Genomic DNA, 22666 nt, shown 5'->3' with positions numbered 1-22666 from the left:
TCGTCTGTCAGGCAGAGAACTGTTATCACACTCATTTTAGTAATGAAGGAGTAACACTTCTCCCCTTTGTGTCTCAGGTAAAACAAACAAACAAAACCTTAACTTATCTTCCAGGACAAAAAATATGTGATATTCCATTCCTCTACTTTCAAAAGATACATGAAGATTAAAGAAATGTTTCCATAAAAGCATAGGTTACGTGTGTCTACTGCAAAAGACAGTTGGATTTCACTTCAGCTTTAACCCTTCTGACAAATATAAATGCAATAAAACACCGATCGCAGGTCTCTAAGCACGGGCTTAACCCCAGCCCGCTACACACCCTCTCGGTAGGCGGTAACCCGCGGAGGGAAAGCAGCAGGGCGCAGGGTCGTGCTGTTCCAGGCAGGAAACGCGCGGTGGCAGTGCGGCCGCTTCATCCTCGCTGGGGTTTTGCTGACAGGCAGGAACGGGTTCGCTTTCTCTCGGCAGGGTTATTCAAGCGAACAGGCCAGCTGTAGAAACAACCCAGCTATTCCTGACTAGCCTGCACTTGCATGCGACACCTCCAACCATGGTATCCAAAGCTCTGCATAAATAACAAAGACAAAAAAGTGCTGGGCGAATGACATTTCATTCTCCAGGTGATCCTAGAGATTTACATAGGAATTTTGTTTGTCTTTAAAATTAAGACTGTGTTGTTCAGCACTTTCAAAGCTAAACAGAACACATCAATATTCATAATTAAACCAGTTTCCTCCAAGTTTTCTGAATTAATCTGTTTTCAGTGTGCCCTCAAAACCAGTTTGCTCTGTCAGTCATATTGCAGGGAGAGTGAGGAAGGAAGAGAAAGAAGTGTGAAAAGACCAACTACCACAGCTCTAACGTAAATGTTCTTTCTGGGGTACTGTTGTATGTGGTACTTTCCCCTGTAGCCACTGCATGCATCATAATTAAATCTCTTTTTCAAAAAACTTAAGACCAAGCATCCCTCACATGTTGCCTCACATTCAATGACAACACCAGCTACAGTGCTCTGATTCTACTAATGGCACTGATAAATTCTTCCGCTCTCAAAAAACAAAAGTCAGCTTCAAAGAAGTGGTATTGGTGGAGCAGTTGGTTACATGGAATCTCATTATTTTCCTTGAGTAGGAAGTGCCTTAATTCATCTTTATTTCAGTTCTTGCCTAAGCATTTTTTCGAATGGCTAGGAAAGAAAATGTAGTGCCCCCTCAAAAGCAAATAAGCAAAAAGCACACCACAAAAACCTTTCCATTTAGCATTTCAGAGGAAACCTGTCTCCAAAATCTCACTGAATATTCAGCAGCATTTGAAGTCACACTTTAGGGGATTGTTTTCTAAATCCTGAACCTATTTGAAGTGTATTTTATGTGTGAAACCAAATTAGTGTCAACTATAAAAACTGTGTTTGTCCTGAAACTCAGGAAAGGAGAAGTGGGCAAGAAAAAGGAGGAGGAAAGGAAATGTTTCACATTTTTAAACCTGTTTTTTAATCTCCTCAGCAGTTCTCTCTCATCTGTGCCTGTCTGTTCTAAACAACCAACCAGAACACAGTATCTATTATTTACTGGAGATGCCTTTGTGACTGTGTTGTGCTAAGAGGGTCTAACAGTTTCGAGCATAGTTTACATTCCTTCTGAGGTGTGATGTGTCCTCCCCATTGTTTTTCCTGCCTTGTCCTTCCCATTCTTCCATTTTTTTATCCTTCCAGTTCTCTGTTACATTTTTAGACTTGCCCATCACAGTTCAGCCACATACCTTCAGCTTCTTCCTCTGCACGAATTGCTGTTTTCCTTTCCCAGCAGGTACCCCACAGCTTATCTCCAGCCTCTCTGCTTCTGTACGTTACCTTAACAAGGAATGTGTCACTACAGCTCTCTTAACTAGTGAAACTATTTTTGTATATCCTGCAAAAATCCTGTGATACACTACATGAGAGCAAAGGGGATGACATTAACCAGACCAGTGACAGGCCAGGACAGAGCCCCCTCCTCTTCTTAAAGAAAAATGGGAGAGAGACAAAAAGTAAATCAAAGGCAAAAGGATTTTGCTGCTGCAAGTGGGACTTCTATGCATGGGGTCAATACTTCCCCCAGCCTGATTTTTCTGGAAGTGAAAAGGGGCAGTTCCTTGCATTATTCTTAAGCAGGGATCATCACAGTGCCAGTTTCCCTCCAGCCTCTCTGTGCCCTCACCACTGTACAACCATGCTGATTCATTTGGAGTCTCAATGGCTCTCTGAAACAGCAACAAGTGATGTTAAAAGCTATATTCATCTTTCATTTTCTTTTAGGAAAAACTTAAGCTTTTACATTTAGCTTCTTGGTGGTGTTTTGGTTTGGTTTGTTTTCAATTTGTTTATTTGTTTTTAAATCAAACAACTCTGGCCCTTCTATCTTGTTTTCTAACTGCAGTGTGACATCCTGTGCTTTCCTGTTCGCAAGGCTTTGCCTCCTCCTTTCAGATCCACGCAGTCACAGAGCTTGTTAAGCCAGCAGCTCCACGTCATGTCCCAAGGTAGAGGAACAACTGAGGCCTCTGTGCTGCTCCTATTCCTCAAGCTCTGTTTCTGCTGCACGAAACCACTCCGGATGGTAAACACAGGCAGGTTTGCCTGTTGGGTTTTCTCCAGCCTTTAATTGCGGAATTCCCTCAGCACCCCTTTACAAAGAAACAGCAGAGTGCTTCCATTCAGCTCCCTGGGAAGTCTCAAGACAGCCTGGTGACCCCGCAGCAGGGAAACCTCCCTACACACACACTAACACCATCCCACCCAAAAGATTTTGCCTCACATCCGGAGACTGTGAAGCAGTTTCGCATCTTACGTGTCCAAATTGGAACAGACGCGTATGCAAAATGCGTGTTGTCTGTAAGCTATGTGTAAACCACAGAAGTACTTAAATGCTAGTGTAAGATGTGTGAACGTACACGCGTTTAGAACATGTTCCCGTCTGTCAGCTTCTCCTCGGCTGTACGGCCTCGGGGCCGCTGTCGGCTGCCAAATTCACGGCCGGAGCCGTGGGCGGCTGGCTGACACCGCTCCGCGCTGCCTAAAGCTGGGCCGGGCCGCCACGCAGCGTCCCTCACCCCGGCGAGGGGAGGGGACGAGAGGAGCGGAGACCGTGCAGGAGGCAGGAGGCAGGCGGGAGGCGGAGGGACGCGGCCGTGCCCGGCACCTGCGCGGCGGGCGGGGCAGGGCCTGGGGCCGCACTGAGCGCGGGGCGCGTCCCGCTCCGGCCCCTCCCGTCCTTCAGCAGCAGTCCGAGCTCCGGCGGTGGAGCGGCGGCGCAACAGGTCTCCGTGAGGCGCGGCCCCGGCCCCGTGCCGCCACCGCGCGCACCCATGGCCGGCCGCGGCCCCGGCGGCGACCAGGGCTACATCCGCACCGTGCTGGGCCAGCAGATACTGGGCGAGCTGGACAGCTCCAGCCTGGCGCTGCCCTCCGAGGCCGGCCTCAAGCTGTCGGGCGGGGAGGAGAAGGCGCTTCGGATCCACCGGCAAGTCCAGCAGACGCTGGCCAGGAAGAGTCGAGGCTCGCTGCACAACGGTGAGTGCCCGCCTGCGCCGTGCGTGGCTCTGGGCGTCCCGAGTCGCTGGGGCAGCCCCGGTGCGAGCCCCGGCTGCGGGGTTGTAGCAGCGCTGCTCTCTCACAGTGCCCGTCTCCGTAGAGGGAAGTTTCTCCCTCCCAGCTACTGCAACTTGTGAGACGCGGGAGTTGCTCGGGATTTACTGCTGCCGGAGAGATGGAGGGTGCCAGAGTTCTCCTCTGGTTGTGCTTGTTCCAGCAGCCTGGCCTTGTTTGCAGAATGAGCTGGGGAGTAGAGTCGGAAATGGCTTTCCTGGTTTCACCTCTAAGAAAAAGCAAATGTGCAAAAAGGAGGTTTGGCAAAGTACCTTTGAGAAAGGCGTGGATGGCAAACATTGAGCCCCACGGCACTCTGCAGAACCAGGCCCAAAATAAGTGACGAAAACTTTTAATCCTTCTAATCCTGTTTTCACTCAGATATTCCTGAGTTTAGACTGGAAAAGAGGAGACTCAGGAGAGACCTTATTGCTCTCTACAGCTATCTGAATGGAGGGGAGCCTCTTCTCCCAGGTAACAGCAGCGGGACAAGAGTGCCTTCAGTAGCACCAGAGGGTGTTCAGGTTGGATATTAGGAAACATTTCTTCTCAGCAAGAGTGGTGCTGCAGTGGCACAGGCTGCCCAGGGAGGTGGTGGAGTCACCGACCCTGGAGGTGTTCAGTAACTGTGTGGATGTGGCACTGAGGGATGTGGTCAGGGGGCACGGTGTGGATGGGTTGGTGGTTGGACTAGATGATCTCAGAGATAATTTCCAACCATAATGATTCTATAATTCTATGATATGATATGATGGATTTACAGGTTTTCTTACACTTCTGACTTCCATCTGAAAAAGGCCTCATTGCTAAAAGAATCCAATGCAGATGCAGATATACTCTGACAAACGAGGCACACAAAGTCACATAAACAGGTACCCACAGCTGCGCAGTATGCAGCTATCTATACCTGTAAGTCCCTAGCCTGGCAGCACTCCTCAGTAAGGTTTCTAAACAGTTTTTAGAGTAATTTCATTTCTTTTTTTCTCAATAGAGAGGCACAACGTGGAGAGGGCATTTTAAAGCGTTGACTAACAAACGAAATGGTTTTGTGAATCTAACATCGTATATCTAAACAGTGATAAAACTATGAAGACAGAGTTCTCATCTTTCCAGCTCATCTTAACTTCTCTGAATGATTTAGGATAATTTTCTTTGTCTGCTTTGTTTTTATAAAGATCAAGTGTTTGAATACTTTGCATTTCTGAGGCTCCAAAACTAAGCTTCAAGATCAGACATGGCAAATATCGTTTTGTTAGATGGATTGTTTGTGCATGAAATGAACTTCTCTTCTTTCAAACATATTCTGGTGCCCAGCTCACCATGCAAATTTTGTTCCTATGCAAAGCTCAAAAAAAAAAAAAAAAATGGAATCAGAATACACTTCATGTACTATATAAAAAATACTTAGAATGCATATCAAATGCCTATAATACATTTAAAATGTCTTACCTGAAAAATATGTGTGTATGTCCCATTGTGATTTTTTCGTAGAAGACTTGCACAACATTTTACTATGCTTTGAAAGACATTTTTGAATGGAAACTACTTCTGAATATATGCACTATTTAACATGCAAAAAAGTACCCGCTTCACTGAACAGTACAGTTTTCAAGATGTATTAAGTATCTCATATTGTTTGGAGTTTCAAGGAAGAGAATAGTTTTAAAACCATCAGATGAAGTTCCCTGTGATATAACTGTCCTATCTATATTTCAGACTCTGTTCAGCAAGGTACTTACCACATACCTAACCAGAGCATTCACATACATGCCTAAAATTAGCCAGGGACAGAACAAAGGGGTATGAAAAATGAGTGGCAGTAAAGGTCTTAGCAAGTGTCATCCATGCGTGCTGATTTTCCACTTACTATACTAGAATCTTAGAAGCCTCAAGAAGTACACTGTCAGGCAACATAATTTCTCCTTGAAGTTTCAGATTAAAGATTTGGCCTTCAAAGTTATCTTCAAGTGGAAAAACATATTTTTGCCTTCTACCTCCATATTGCTTGCTGCTTTATGCCCTTACCTGCATACCCTATTAAGGATATCTTTACTGTTTTTTTATTTTATAATAGAAATTCAGATCATCACCAGATCTGAGAATTCCTCCTGCTGCAAAATTGTTGAAACTATGAACCGTCTCAACTCTTTTTAAAACATTCTCAAACATTGCTAGTGGCTTTCCAAGCAGTAGTTCAACAACAGCTGTAATTTTCCAGTTTGCTGCACCTTTGCAAATTAAAGATTATGTTGCACTGAAAAGCAGCCATGTGAAATTTCCTAATGTTTAAAAATGGAAATGTTACGGTAGAGAGTTCAGCCTTATTAAAAAAAAAAAAGGCCCTTTATGTTAATGACTGGTGTTTGTTATTGTATTGACTATACCTTATGTATTTCTGTTTATGATTCTACCTTCCTGTGATCTTGTTCAATTTGGACTTTGATTGGCTTTTTAAATTCATCAGTGGTATTTCTGTTTCTCTAGTGTAGTCTCTGGACCAAAGTCCTCCATCCTTTACATCCTTGCCAGTTTTGCTGTAACAGAGGACCACAGAATTTAGTAGTATGCCACACAAGATCAGATGGCTCAGTGATCTATGTAAAGATGCATCCTCTAACACATAGTTTTATAACTATGGAATGTTTATTTGAAAAGAGGGTTTAAACTTATATGATTTCTAAACCAACAGTGTTAGATAATTACAATCAGAACCCTATTTTTTCCTTACATTTCTTCACTTCTAAAATTCTTAATAGTAATTTTCTTTACCTTGCTTTAGGGATTTGTAGTTTTCTGAGCATGCATAGTGATTTTCTTTTTGTATCTTCTTGGAAAAGGGAAATAGAGAAAAATTTTCCTGTTGGTGACTTACACTTCTTATTGCCTTCCTTATTCCTCACTGCTAATTTCTGAGCCAGAAGGAAAAAAGTAAGTCTTACATTTGAGCATTTACGTGAATGTAATGACCAGTGCAGAGTAAAAAATGTTGGAATGTCACTTGGGACCAGGCATGCCCTGGCACTATGATGAAAGGGAATAATCAAAAAGGTTCTTTCTTCTCTATGTGAGGTGGTTCAGAGAAGTTTTTGATGTGCTTTTCCTAAATGCCACTAGCTCAGTCCATTGTGAGTGGTGAAGTACAAAAAAGGATTAAAAGATGACAAACCAGGAATGCTACAAGTATCTGTCAAGGATATAATCTCCCTCCCACCCGAGAATTGGTGGACAAGAGATATTCAGCAGGTGGACACTTAGTCTGTGTGAAAATACCACAGTCCTCAATAGACTTGTTTGCACAGGATATGGATTCGTTATGTCCGGCAGTAGAGAGCTTAAAGCCAAAATCTGGCTTTCACAGTAATCATTCAAGTACAAAGTGCTGAAAAAGACTCGCCACTGAGAGGTAACAATGCAGATGATTCAAAAGGAATCCTACACCTAATTCCTTAACAGGTAATCATCTTTTTTGAACGTCATGTGTCTTCGAGACGTATCTTGTTCTTTTCCAAGGCCAGACACATAGGAGATTGATTTCTCTGCAGCTATAGCCAGCAATTAATGGGGAGGAACTTTCCAGGCCTTTAGAATTGTTGAACCAAACCATGAGAGGGGGCTTCAAAAGAGCCACCATGAAGATGAATAGGACTATTTTCTCAGTTAACTATTCAGTCTTCTTCCTGATAGTGTGATTATTTTGCCAGATCTCAAAATTTTATCATAGCTGTTATGAAATTAGATTATTTCTGTACAGTTTTCATTCTGTGTGTGGAAGAGAGTGAAGAGCTTGAGTGTTCCTCCTCCACTGGCCACATCCATCGCGCCAGTGTTCTTGAGCTTCTTTAGTTCAGACTGAATGAAGAAAGGGGAGGCCCTCACAAAAGGTTCCATTCAATTACCTACACATGACTGCTCTTTGAGATGCCTGAGTTTTCTAATAAATTCACATTGGCTGACAGATGGGACATAGGGCCTGTAGGAAAGCCATCCATTCCTTGACTGCTGGAAATCACATGCAGTCAAGCATCCTGATTTCATATTTTCTGAAGAGAGAGTTTCTATGAGGCTTAAAGCACTGATTCTCATAGTTAGAACATGTAAATTCCACGAATCCATAATATTTAAAAAAAAAAGAAGCATCCTTTGTGTCTTTTTCTAATGGAAAGGCACAGCATTTTAGTTTCCACTTTTTCTTTTAGCACACTTAGCTTCTGACACAAATAGACAGCCCATCTCACAATCTACATTTTATGTCTCCCTAATAAATCTTCGGGTAAAATGCTGACAGAATAGTTTATTGGTATGGTAAGAGCAAACAAACAAGAGGTACAAAAATGCAAAGCGAAATTCCTCAAGTTAACATTTACTATGTTTATCTCTGACTGAGAAAAATGTTTTGTTTACTGGTGGATGGTTTCACAGGGAGACTGAAGGTTAAAAAACAGAGGACTGCTTGAAGCCACTTAAAGCCGGAGATAACTGAGTGTTGCAATTCGTGGTTGAATGTGTTTTTGCTTTTACAAAGAGGGTAGCTGTTTATCCTATGCTGGTTCACGGACAGATTTATTGTTCTTATTTTATCAAGATTATTTTCTTTGTTTAATAAAGACGGAGAATTCAGAGTTAACTAAAACATGCCAAAATGACTCACTCAGGGGATGTTTATGTTTGAAGAAGATAAATAACAATAATTGTTCATTAAGGAGACTAGACAAAAAATACTAACTGTAAAGAAACAGTCCTGTGAGTATCTATTTAAAGGCTGATTATATGACAGTACTTTAATAGGTAGCAATGAATAAAGGTAATCTTTAAAAGGCAAACGTGGGCAGTATGGTAAGACATGATCTTACCAGGCACCTGAAATTGTATGTTAATTATATCATAAAAATGAGAGATTTATGTGAATTGTCAGATTTTGTATGTCAGTGTAAATTGGCAGGAAATTTATGCAGTATGAAAATAACAGTCTCCTGATAACTGCTTTGTCATGTAGTTGGGTAACCCTTGGGCTGTGACAGCCTTATATGTCATGAAGGAGTTAGTACAGTCCAAATGATGAGTTTGACTGGGATGCATGACTCCACTCTCATTGATGCAAAGTTAGCATGAATATGTCTTAACAAATCACCTAGTACATGTTCAAATCTGTTGTGTATAGCCAAAGCACAATAATTGGAAAGTATGAGTAAATAGCTGGAAAATACCTCAATGAAACCTCAAATGATTGCATTAACTTACATATTATACACAAATTTGGATTTATCCAGGTAGATACATGCTAAAAAGAATCATTCACAAGTTGTTCCTGTTACATGAGTGTCTTGTTTCTTTTCACCAAGTTCTTACTGACTACATGCAGTAATGATGAAAGATACAGTCATACTGAGGTTCCTGGGGATGCCCACATGCACCTAATTCATCCATGGGACTAATGGCACAAATCAAAAGCCTCAGCAGTTTGACACAGGTACACAAGCTGCTTTCACAAATCTAGGCAGTCACTTGCCTGCTTGTTTTTGGTATCTGAATTTCTTTGTGCATACGGCTCCTTTTAAGAAGCAGAGACTTCCATCAGTTTGGCTAAGTTAAAGATTTTCTTCTGCAGATTTATTTCCTTTAGTATCTCAGACAATATCTGCTATATTGAAAATTCATGGCCAGTTTCTTTATTAGTCATTGTCATCTTTTCAGCCTAAACTTCTGCAACCCACACTGACTCCATTTATGACAGATTTGAGGTATATCTTGCCTTTAGCTTTCAGCTTCTGTTTCACCTCTTTACACCTGTGTTTGTTATATTCCTGTACACAGATTCTCATAGTAGCGCTGCAATCTCATGAACAATTACTTCACCTGTATCTATTACAAAGCCTAAGGTAGTGAAGGAAATAATCACAGTGCACTGTTCCATTTTCAAAGCTGAGCTGTGGAAAGAATCTATTGAAGCAGATATACTGTGGGTCTTCTACATTATTTGTTGGATAAGTGAACCTTACAGGTACAGTTTTAAAGCATCATTAAAATCCCCTTCTGTTTCAGCACCGTACACCACGTACCTCCATAAGCCACACAATGTGTTTGTGGACTCTTCATGTTCTTTGGGTGAAATACTAAGATTAGTGAAGCACTGCTTGTTTCAGTATATTATCATTAAACCAGTGCCTGAGGGAGAACAGACATCAGCAGACAGCTATGATGTAAATAGTCCATATTCAGTTATTGTACTTCTTTAGCAATCGTGAAAACTATGTCTCTAGGGCATTCAGGAACAAAGGTATACACATAGTATAAACCCAGTATTCTCAGTTGTAATCTACAGCTGCAATATTTTAGTTTCAGTCATGCGTGCTGTGTTTGTTAGAGCGGGACTATCAGGTAAGACATGCATATTTAAAGTGGTTACAATGAAATAAACATTCTCAGTAGCTGTAAGGTGATACACTTTCGCAGTACTTAATCATTTGTCATTATCTAGGATATTAAAAATATCACCTTGCTGTGATAAAATGTTTTTTGTGGAGCAAATGAATAACAGTAAGACTTCTAAAAGATGACAAATATGTCTTAAGTAAAATAAAAGGGAAACTGAAAATATGAACCATGACCTCAGAACAATGTTTTGAATGTGCTACACTGAATGCAAACATCTTTCCATCTTATCCGTGCCTGATTTTCAGCTAATAAGTATTATTGACAACATAGAATGAGTCACTTCCCTATTACTGGAAATAGTCCTTTATAGTAATTCTGGATGTTGTTAAAATCTTACTAACACTAGTCTTTGTTTACAGGCAGTTTACACCGTGCTTCCAGTGTCCCAGAACGTGTCTATAACATGGGGATTGTTGAAAATGATTTTTCACCAAGATCTCAGTATGGTTTCTCATATTATCAGTCAAACCAGGTGAGGAAAACACAACAAACAGGAAACAAATGTATTTTATTAGCACAAATAATAGCATGTAGATGGTATTTCAAGGTTTGCATGCTTGCTTCTTCACGTTTTAAAGCCTGATTTCTAGAAAAGGAGGTTTTTGTAACTCAGTTAATGTTTTTTTTTCTCTTGTGACTTCTGAGCTCAGTGACTAAACTCAGCTCAGTATGATAAGCAGGCTTTCTGCAACCATCTTGGATTTATGAGAAATGGCATAAGATTAGGAAATAAATTCATATTAGCACACCATTAATACAAAGGTTGTTACAAGTCAGACCTTTATCTCTCTCACCATGCTGCCAGTCAGTCAGCACATGCATAGCCCAAAGTGGCCAGAAGCCACAATGCCATGCACCCAGCAAAACAGTTACAAGTTGCTGGAGGGAGTTCCATGATTCTGCAGCACAAAGAGTGACATGAATAGGAGCTGGGAATGTGGTGAAAGATGTTAGAGAATTAAGCATCCAAAACCACAGCAAAACAGATTACGTTAGTTTCACAGTGACACATAGAGTATTCCTTATCATTTTAAGCAGTCCTGCTGTAACCTGTTCTAGTATTATAAGAATTTCAGCAGTCCTCATAATACAATAATATTTCTAAGCTGTCTAATTACAGCTTCACTTCTTATTTTGACTTTCTTTGCTTGGGTTTGTGGCCTAAACGCTAAGGGAAGTAGTTGATTTTCTTCAAGGTTTTTGACTCTGCTCATAACCAGTTATTATATGGGAGCACTTATTATGTGGTTGTTCCCACAACAGTTTTCATGGCAGAAAGGGGAAAAAAAAATGGAAATAGGACAATTTGTTCTGCCATGCAGCCATGCAAGCCAGAAAAATCCACAAGGTCTAGTATTTCATAAAGCATTCATTTCCTCACCTCAGTGAAGACATAAAAATATACTTGCATAATTCCTGCAGAATAAACAGATGTATCCAATGATCCTAGCCTTGGCCTATAAGATTCAGCTATCATTTGTCCTTCAATTATCACCTCCAGTAACAACTCAACAATGAAGGAAAGGGGTTTCAATCAGTATCTGTTAAGCTCTAGCCCTTCAATTAATAACTTCTGTGTAACTTCACTTTTACCTTAAAAATACCTGTGATAATATAGTACTTAAATACAACATGAAAATAAAATGTATGGGGCTTTGGTTTACAGCTGGATGCCGCTACACTGGCTGATGAAAACAAAATGAAAAATTAAAATATTGACCATCACTCCTCTGTGTCAAGCAGATGGTCTACCAAGTTGATCTAGTTCTGGAAAGTCTTGAATAGTCCAATTAGACCATAACAGTTTAACAAAAAGGCAGAAAAAATGGGGAGAACCCATACATCATCTGAACAGTAAAGAGTTTGAAGACACATCCTACAAACAGCAGTTGAAGGAATTGAGTTTATTGAGTTAAGAGAAAACTGGAAAACAAGAGGATGACAAATTATCATTCTCATGCATCAAAATTAAAACAATCATTTTTTGCTTCCTTGCAATGTTATGGGATCTTCTTCATTTTTAAGAAGAGGCTAGACAAACAGTGAAGGAAATCTCTATTTTTTTTTAGTAGGTGCTACCACAAAGTGAACAGGAGAGCTAAATAACTTCTCAGTTTTCTTTCTAGCTGTACATTGTAACAATATACAAGCATTTTAGTATATTATTTTAGTATCTGACTGATAAATTATCTTCTATCAGACAGCCTTGAATTTCATTTCAGTAGCTGATGTGAATGTTAATCCTCAAGGAGTTTGAAACTGAAACTAAAATCTCCATTAACAAGCAGACTTTTCTCTACCAAGTGTAACTGATTCCTCTTTTGAGTCAGTGAGGGCAGATTAGACTCGTCTCCTAATATTTACATCATACTTGTTCCTATGTTTGTAATGCAGATATGAAGAAGCGTTGCAGAATCTCATTTAATATCCAGTTTTAGTAATGTTCAGATTTTGTTTTCTTATTCTTATAGCAGACCTTAACATTTTTATCTTTTCTGGTTTGGTTTCTTTGCTGTTAATCCTAAATGCGATGCTCTTACCATGATTGCTTTTCTCTTATGCACTCTTGGACAGGTTGCGTCGCCATCCTCTTATACAAATGGCTGGGGGACAAGAACTGCTTACAGGGCGATGGAAGAAAGAGCTCAAAGACAACCTCTGAGGAGATTAGAGGTTTCACCCCAGCGTGGTCCCAAAAGATTGGCATATGTGTCCAATGATTTTCACTATGACAGAGTGTTTTCAACTGGATTGTCCCCACGGCATGGAAATTACAGGAGATCCAATGGGACTGTCCCACCAAGATATGCTCGGTCTGAGATTGTTGGTTACACAATTCGTGATACAGTGAGCAAGGGAAACTCTCTTAAAAGACACTCCCATTTGGGGGCTATTAATGACACCATCCCTGATAGTGTCCCTCTTAGCCCCCCTGTACAGAGGTACCATCAAGCAGGCAACAGTCGCAGTATGACCAACCTTTTAGAAAAAGAAAACTACCTGACTTCAGGCAGTGCAATGGGACAAGTGAGATCACCAACCGCTTCCCATTTTGGATCTCAGAACAGGCAATCTTTAAGGTCCAGCTGGCACCAAACTACTCTCAGAAGCACGCAGACCAGGAGGGAAGCTTCCCAGCCAGCTTCAGTAATCACTGTTGCTGCAGAACCAGATGGTAAGAGGATGACACTGACAGCTGCTATGGCAGCAGCGGGGAGAAACAGTTTCCTGCAGAGTGAACAAGCCACCATCAATGGATCTCAGCTAGGGTAAGCCCAACAAAGAATTCTTGCCTCAATGTCATAACTAAAAAGAACAGATTTATTTGAGAAAGGAAGGTAAACTGACAGCTAACACGATGTAAAAATCCACTTCTAGTGCAACAGAGAAAAGGGAGGAAAAAAGTGTGTGTTTATATATACTACAGGGTCCACACTGCTTGCTCAGGCTTGGGACCATCTTTTGCTAAGAGGTAATCATACATCTAAGGAGACATGGAGTAGATGCTGAGAAGTATACAATCTAAATAACAATACAGTGTAATGTATTGGCAAATATTGGGCTCCTAAGAAACCAGGTAACTTCATCACAGACAGCTATTTTGATATTCAGTCTTTTGTACAAGCAGTCTTAGTTGTTCTTTTGTAGGTACAGACATTGGAATCTAGTTGTCTGCTTGCAGAAATGTCAGCCAAAATTTTTTGTGCCTTCAGATGTAAACATTTATCTTCAGTCATGATTTGCTTGGGACCACGCTGAACTCCATGTGGTAGATTCGCGACCTAATGGAAACCTATTTGACAGTGTAGTTGCTTAAGTGCCAATTTTTCAGTTTAACTTCTGCTGGAAGCTACAGATGAAAATGATTTGAAGTGCTTTTGAAAGTTTCTGAAGTCCCTTTTGCAAATCTTTACAGATTTCATTTATTTCAATACTTTTATTTCATTTACTCGTGTGTAATTTATTTAATTTTCAAATAAACTAGTTTTACTTTGGATTCAGAGCTAGTTTTTGCGGAGAATGTGGGGGCTTTTTAGTTTACTTACAGTTTAATAAGGCTTCTGTAAAATATAACAACAGCTTATCTTAATGAGAGGCTGGTGAATATCAGTGTGCAAGATAATTCCCCAGGAGAACTGGATCACTAGACTCTTACAAGGGATAAAACTATAGTCATTTTACTGACCAAGGCTGATATTTATTATCTTATGCAATGACATGTAATAATGTATGTGGATATCATACACTTTCCAGATGTCTAAAATACGTGTTTAATAGGATGCACTGCAATTCTCATTGCTGCACAGGCTTAACACTGAAGTCTTGCATTGGTTATAGTACATTTTAGTTCATCCACTTCCAGGTACTGTACAATTTAATGCAGAAGTATTTAAAACATAACAGACCAAATTTTGCGTTGGAGTATACGCTGCTGTCAAATCAGAGATATTTCACCTGAGTTCATCATTCCACCAGAAGTACAGTTCTTCCATCAAGACTTCTCAATCTAAAATGTTATTAATGACTTTCGCATTTCTTGTCATTTCCCATTCTTTTTGATTTTAAGGTTGCATTATGTGATGTATTGCTCTCTTATCTGTTGCTCCTTTAATAATGGAATGGACAAGAAAAGATTAGCTCATTTTCAAAGCAATTTGATTTTTCCATAAATTCACACTTTTCAATGCAAATCACAATGTAGGACTTTCCAAGGGTAAGGCTTAATAATTAAGAGGATGTAAAATAGTTTTGGAAGATCAAGAAGAAGCCTTAGACTACCTCTGTACAGAATTTAAAATTACATATATAATACAGAAAGGCATTTGCAGACTTTCCTTAGAAGAATAGCTCGTGCTGTGAAGTCAAAGTAGAAGAAACAGAATATAGAGATGCTATCTCTGCATCTTCTGGTAGAGACGAACAGTTAAAAACTTTCTAATATCCTCATAATTAAGATGAGGCCACAACTTGTCAAATCATTGTTCTGTTTAACAACCATTGCTTGAACGTCCTTCCATTTGTCATCAGCTAATTAGCCATGTGGCTTTTAGGTTTGCCTGTAACTGTTTTGAGGATAGGATAGAATAATTTCATCAAATTCTATTTTGACAAAAGTTGGGGTGCTGCAATTTGTAGAATACTTTTGAGAGTGAAAGATTATGTTATTGTCAGATAAAACCAGTGAATGCAAAGGTTATTTTCATCCAATGGAAAGCAATCCTACTCTGGCAGCGTGCAACAAGAGAGAGATTCTGGCTACTGCTTTTGGAGGAGCATTACCCTCTTGTAGGAGTCAAAGGGCTGTAAAGTTATTACAGTGACTAACATGCAGGTAAGCTTTCTTGCCTGTGCATAACATATGGCCATGAAAACCTTGTTAGTTTAAGAAGACTGGCTAAAACCCATGATTGAAAAGCCTGTTTTTTCTGTTCCTCTTTGAAGAGACTAAGAACAAGAAACATGATCTACCTTTTTTCCACTACTCACTGGTGGTGATTTTTAAGTAGGTTTCTGAACAGTGTATCCAACTTGTAATGAGAAGTAATTTAATAGCTACTTTATTTTAAGTAAGAGCTGAAGTAAGTGAAAATCTGGAAGATGTAAGCATTATCAGAGTAGAGCCCAGAACACTAACTGCATTCTGATTTAACCTCTCCATTGACATTGTCAACAAGCTGTCCCCTTCATTTCATATTTATCTTGCACAAGCTTATGTCAGCATCTGTATAGGTAGCATATTTGCTCAAAGCACCAACAGAGAGGAGGGTGAAAATAACATGATTTATACTAAATGGAAATGTAAAGGCAAGTGGAAACCTCAAGGTACTGGAATACAATTTCATCTGGAACAGGTGCATCAGAATTGTTCTTCATCTCTTTATTGTTCTTGCAGCCATACTAATTGTGTTCTGCCCTGTGATTTATAAGGTAGATGGAGGAAACAAAAATCAAACACAATTCTTTTTTTTCTTTTTTTGTCTCAGAGCTCAGAATTTTGTCATAAATATCTTGGTCTGATTGAATGCATTTGTGGAAAGATCATCTGTGAGAGTTCTTCCTGATTTCTGCATACCTGATTTCTGCTTCCCTACCTAACCCCTCCACCACTTGTTCAGGGCAAGCCTATGCTTCCAAGTTTTCACTCCTGCTAGTCTGTCACTGAGATAGAGATGAACAAAGATGAAGAGCCCAGTGACTCCTGGTGCAGTCCACAGACATATGCTATAGTAGTGTTTCTTTTCTTTATGTTAAAACGTTTCTAATCTGAGCATGATTTATTATTCAACATCTCCTCTTAGTCAAGTTGATTTTATTTTCCAAACACTTGTTTTACCAAAGAAATTAATTGTATCACAGTTTCTAATTTTAAATGTACTTACTTAAATGATTATCATGAAATGTACTCCCTTCACCATGGTTCACAAAATGCCTATTTGGCCCTGTTTGTACAGTCCCTGATCTGGTTCTATAAACTTTTTTTTGTTAAAAAAAATACTTTTATTTCCTTCTGAGTGGGGTGTTTGAAACCAGTACATCCTGCCTATCCTAGGACTAATGCACCTGATAGTACCATGAATTGTTTTGTTTCTTTTACTAGGAAGGAATGGGAGTGATGACCTATTTCCAATTTTGGTATGGTTCTCTAACATAATAGTTACTGAAGCTAACATATTGGCAATTAAGAAGAAAATGGACACGTATATTTTTATTCCTACCAGATGTGATGTGCTTACTTAATTTAATGAGTGGTTTTATTTCCTTTTGCTTGAAAAAATCTTTGGCCATCTGTTTTAAGCTAAAGCAATTTCTGCACGTTTAAAGAAAATGAGGGACTGTACTCTGCATTTATATAGACTGAGATGTGAAAATCTGAAGAAAGGCATGAAAACAAACAAAAAAATTATAATCACATTTCTGAGAAGAACATCAAGATATCTTCATAAAAGTTACAATGTAACTCGGCTTTGGCCCTCCTTGATTAATCCTTCCACCTGCTGATGATTGTCTTTATAATTTCAAGCATGACTTGTTTTGTCCAGAATGTCTCCTTGCTGCAATAATTCAATTTATGATTTGCTTGTTCCCCACAGTATCAGTATCTCCTAAAACATTTACAGTATTGGTAAGGAAACAGATTTCTAAGAAAAGCTAATTAAAAAATGAATAGCCTGCTGTTATAACGTAGTTCACAGGCTGAACGATTTTTCTAGTCTCTCTTCACTGTATTTTCTCTAATTGTACTTTTAAGGAGCCCAGAAGTAGAGATGACTCTAGAGCGTGCAGTGAGCATCTTGAAGAGTGAAAATACACAGTCAACACCTAGGATACTTGCTGCAGTGACTTTCATACAGCACGAATGCTTCCAGAAAGCAGAAGCCAGAAGAAAAGTAAGTGATTGCTTTTATACAAGTTTTAGTCAGAACAAATAACTGTACTGTACCAACACGAGAAAGAGCATTCCAAGAAACACTGCAGGATACTGATTTTGAATATTTTCCCTTAAATATGCTGATGCTTTTTGCATCAGGTTCTTTAAATCAGTAATCAATAGAGTAACACTGGTCAGTGCTACCAAAAGTTTGGTCTTCAGCATTTTGTGATAGGAAACATGGAAATGTAGAGTAAGAAGAGACATCAACCATTTGCAATTGCAGGTGTTTCTGATCAACTTTTTAAAAAAGGACACCACAAGCTCCCAAGGACAATCAAGAAGATTTACTGTATCCATGCCAGTTATTTGTAAAGTATAATTAAATCTCCCTTTGCAAACTAAGTTCATTAGTTTCTATCTTATCTTGATGGATATGGAGAAAATTTTCTATTCTTCTGTCCCTTTTATAATGATTTTTTTGTATAATTTAAGGCTGCTAAACTGCTTTTTTCAGAGTAAAATGAAAATAATTCTTTCAGCCTTTATTCTGCACTGTGTGATGGTTGTTTATTTTATTTTAAACATTTTAAATCATTTGTTTTAAATTTCTTTGTTCCGTAATTTGCCCAGTATTACTTATATGTAATCTCTGTTTTAGCTCAGTATTCATGTATATGCAGTCCAGTTCAGCCAAACATCCCTCAGCCCTTTAGTAAATATGACTTGCTTCACAGTGGGTCAGACTGTTTCAGGAAAAAAAACACCTGTGTAATTAGCAGCTTTAACTTCAGTTTTAGGATGGAGCTTCAGAACTGAATGTTTGAAGGTGATTTATCATTCAGAACTCTCCAAAGCAGCTTCCCTGAAAATCAACTGGATGAGCTTAAAAAGTTCAAATTGTATCAGTCAGCCTGAAGCCCTGTTTGGGTTTGCTGTCTGTATCACATAGTCTAGCTGAGCTTTGTATTTGGTGCCCATCAGACCTTTTCTTGTTCTCTTGTTTGCACGTTCAGCATGAGTTCTTTTTCTCCTAATGCTTTGTTTCCTGTTACCTGATAGTTTGTAACTCTAGTGGGTCTAGTGGCTTTTTTTTTTTTTGCTTTTAAACGTGTGGTCTTACAGTATTTTGTTGGATTTTGTTTACCAGAGAGTAAGACAGGTGTTAATCAATAACTTTTGTAAATTCTTCTCTGCACATGAGGTCCAAATAACACTACTTACCTTGTAACAGCTGTAACTGTTCAACTTCAAACTACCAACAGAAAGTCTGCATAAATCTTTACAATAAAAAACAAACAAGCAAACAAAACCCTATCTGTGTATCTGTGTCAAACTGACTTATCTACTGAAATAAAATGGTCAGATGTGCCTTCAAAGTGTTTTAGTCTCCATTTACCTTTAGATACAGATTTCTGTATTTATTTCCATTAGAACATAGATGATTGTTGGGTGAAAGCAAAATAGATTGTCAACAATGCCATAGCAAGAAACTGTGCCTTTTGTGTAACAGAATCAGGGAAAGGTGGACATTCAGTGTAGTTTGTCAGGGCATGAAGAACAAAAGGCTTTGTTGTAGTTCACTTTTTCCAGTTCCCAAAACCTGTCAGTCATATTGAATTCCTCTTATCGTTAAGCTCTGGACTGCTCAGAACAGTTGTATTAGGTTTCTGAGTCTTTCACATGCTGTCGGTTCTACACAAGTATGTGTTTGTCCACAAAATCACATGGCATTTTCAGATGCTGGAGGAAGCAGTCCTTAATGTTACATGAAAGTAAGGTATTTTCTATAGTAAACTCATTCCTAAATGAGCCAAGGCTTGCTTATACCACATCACAGCTCGTGCTGAATTTATCATTTGCTACAACATGTAGAACTTGGAAACTATTTGTTTCCTCCTTATTTCCTGCTGTAAAATAACATCTTAATTCTTCATTCATTTGGGGCCAAAACCCCATTTTCTGAAAATTAGGCACTGAAGAGTAGTCTTTGTTACATGTGGGCTTCAGTGGTTGACTAGCTTACGTTTAATTGTTTACATTTTGAAGTTAGCTATTCTTTTCTCAGTATGCCACAGATAAGTACTGAGTAAAATGCATTTTTACTTAATATGCATTCACCACATGTACAGAAGTTGACAGGGAAAAATATTATTTTCCCACCAGTCTGGCTTCTGAGAAAGAAAAAAACAATTTGGCACATCAGGAACGCATTACATCCAGAAATCTCAAAGCAGTTTATGAATGTTCCAGAGTTAAATCTCAAATATCCATCTGACCAACATAGAAGCTAAAATACAGAGCAATTGAATGTCTTGTCAGAAAGTCAAATCTGTGGCAGAGCTGGAAGTGATTTAGTTTCATTCTCTTGCATTAATTACTAAAATATGATGCCTCCCTTAGTTATGGATTTAACTATGAGTCATACAAAAGCCCCGAGGTTAGCATCATGCCCAAGTGATTAATGCTCTATGCTTTAAGTGTTTCAAATGAGAAAATGAAAAAAAAAAAAGACCCTACAACAATGCTTAAACTTTTGTCAAGGGAGAAGTGGAGTGGAATTTGTCATTATCATTATCTAACCATTCTCTGCTGTTTTCTTTTCTTCACAGGTTTTCTCCCTTGGTGGTATCCCCAAACTTATACAGCTTCTTGATGTTCAGAACGAGGATATTCAGCGAGCAGTGTGTGGTGCTTTGAGAAATTTGGTGTTTGAAGACAATGACAACAAATTGGAAGTGTCAGAGCAGAAAGGGATCCCTGTCTTGCTCCATTTACTCCAACATACCAAGGATGTAGAAACTAAAAAGCAAATAACAGGTAGTGTTTTCTGTTCATTCTGTTCATTCGTTCATGAAGTGCTTTAAGTAATACATTAGTGCCCAATTCCTTAGTTAGGCAAGTGTTTGGTGACTAATACAAGAGCACTGTCACCTATTCTAAATTCTTCTCTTAAGGTAAGATTATTCATTACTCAAGACCAACAGCAAGAACAGACGAGGAACTGCAACTTTCCCTCTCAAAGATTCTTCAGAAAAGACGTGTCTGCGTGTTTGTGGAATGAATTTTCTTAACATTCTAGAAAAGAATAGCAAATTCTGTCAAACCATATTGATGAACATTGCTCTCAGCAGTCCCATAGTTGCCTGGAACCATACTTTCTGCCCTCAACAGCAGCTTAGCCCTTTCTGTGGTTCTGGGAGTTCCCTTCTGGAGTCTGTGTTGGATCTGTCCCCCAGAACCGTCAAGCATTGGGTAAAGAGTGCAGTTGCACTGCTTCCTTATTTAAATTCACTCACTTGTAGCTGTTTGTACCCCAGAATCTATCTTCTCAGATGAGTGACAAGAAAACACTACCACAGGCACATCATGCTTCGTGTGCAAGAGAGAGAATTGCTTTACAACCATTTGATTGTAAAGATAATAGGACAGAATCAGTCAAGGACCTACATTTATAAATCAGTTTTTGTGAGGGTTATATCCTCATCCTTTTGGTTCCATCTTCCTTGAGGAACTCTTAAAAATGAGTATGGCCCATTGAGATTTTGGAGGAAGAGCCCTTTGGAAGAGAAACCCCATATTACATCTCTTGTGCATCACTGTAGCATTAGGAATGCTGGGGGGAAATGGTTACCACTTCTCACAAGAAAACTGTGATTACTGCCCTGTTAGCTTTGCAGCAACTAGTTAAGAAATGCCTACTCCTTCATCCCTGCCCTCCTGTTTGGAGGAAATCAGCTACTTGTGACCCACATTCATTTTAGTATGCAAGGGAAGAGCTGGTATATTATATAACTGTAAGAAAATATTATGAATGAATGAATGGGGATATACTTTAAGTGTTCTTTAAAGGCAACAGGAACAGAAGCTATTAAAATAACAGAGCTTAAAAAGATACAGGTGTCAAGCAGCCCTGCCTTGAAGCAAATGCATGTTGAGACCTTCTGTAATTCTGCATTCTTCAAAGTATTTGAACTCTACTCCCTAAGCTGTAGAACAAAGTTTTGTATTGTTGGCTCTTTTGGCAGTGTTCTATTGCTATGCATCTTTCAAATGTCTTAGAGTTTCTCACATTCATCACATACAGAATTGGGTCATTAAGTAGTTTATTGCATAGTGCATTGCCTCTTTGTGCATTTACACACCAGAGAGGGGAGCAGTGATAAAGACAACACAGTGAACAGGAAGCTTTGCTTATTTCTTGCTTGCCATTTCATCATTTCTTATAGGACCTCTGACTGTTCTTGCAGGAGGACTTGTATGGATACAGGCACTTTGAATGTTATTGTCTTTCCCTTCATCCATGGAAATGGATGGAGAGGTACCTTTTTTTCTGCAATTACTGCTGTCATTGAGCACGACCTTTATGTATGAAGCACTCAAGACACCAATAAAATATTTAAATAGTATTGAGCAGGCTGTTTTGGCTATCATAAGCCAAAATATTCTGATGTAATCTCATGACTATGAGATGCAAAGCATGGCTTTAAAAATAAAAGACAGGAAAAAAACTCTACTATGTTCAAGACCAAATGTGCAGTCAGGAAGAAGTACACTGGGTCTCTTGGTGAAAATGGCACTACAGCAGATTTTCTGTCATTACTTGAGAAATTCTTCAGGCTTCCTATGAGGCTGCAAGGGAACCACAGATTGGAGGGCAGCCTTGTTGAATGATTTTCTCTGATGATTTTCTCAATGTTGCTTCCAGCCACATTTCTTTCCCACCTCTTGAAGACAGGCAAAGAGCAGGCTGCAGACAGCATGTAGGCAATCATTGTTAATCATATGCTTACTGAAGTGCATATGCTTCCAGATGCTCTTGGCATGTACAGTGATATTTAAGAAACACTGGAATTACAATCCTCTAAGGGCTGTCAGAAGGCTTTTCCAAGCCAGTGCAAACCTCTGAGTGGGTAAACCCCACTGAACAGCAGTTTCCTTGGATAGTTGGTAACTCACCTGCAAATTTTGTTGCCTTTTTATTGCCTTTGTCTTCTGTTGAGATTAGAAGAATATCCTAGCTATGCATGCAATTGCACAACAGTATGATAACAATATGCTTCAAGGAAAATATTGATGTAGCGTCTTAGAGATTCACTACCTGTCTTTCCACATCATACCTATTAGTTGCCTATAAATTAAAGACTTCCAAAAATATGGTATGATAACTAGCTGAATGTCTTCCCCAGTTGGATCAGTAAAATGATCTTGGTATGTGATAATAACATGCTAAAGTCTCG

The 22666-nt window shown here is 39.3% G+C and overlaps 1 protein-coding gene across 1 annotated transcript in view; it reads left to right on the top strand.

Moving 5' to 3' along the window:
• Positions 1-2849: 2849 nt before the first annotated feature.
• PKP2 (plakophilin 2) overlaps positions 2850-22666 on the top strand; it is a 41822-nt gene continuing 22005 nt past the window's right edge. The window contains 6 exon segments of the mRNA XM_052669400.1: positions 2850-3134; positions 3136-3550; positions 10417-10529; positions 12632-13326; positions 17307-17445; positions 20039-20246. Of these exon segments, the coding sequence (XP_052525360.1) occupies positions 2880-3134; positions 3136-3550; positions 10417-10529; positions 12632-13326; positions 17307-17445; positions 20039-20246 (1825 nt within the window). The 5' untranslated portion in view covers positions 2850-2879.

This window comes from Tympanuchus pallidicinctus, unplaced genomic scaffold (genome assembly GCF_026119805.1).
Source record: "Tympanuchus pallidicinctus isolate F22 unplaced genomic scaffold, pur_lepc_1.0 scaffold8, whole genome shotgun sequence".
Lineage (NCBI taxonomy): Eukaryota > Metazoa > Chordata > Aves > Galliformes > Phasianidae > Tympanuchus > Tympanuchus pallidicinctus.
Note: the sequence above shows the minus strand (reverse complement) of the source record. Positions and strands in the feature narration are given on the sequence as shown.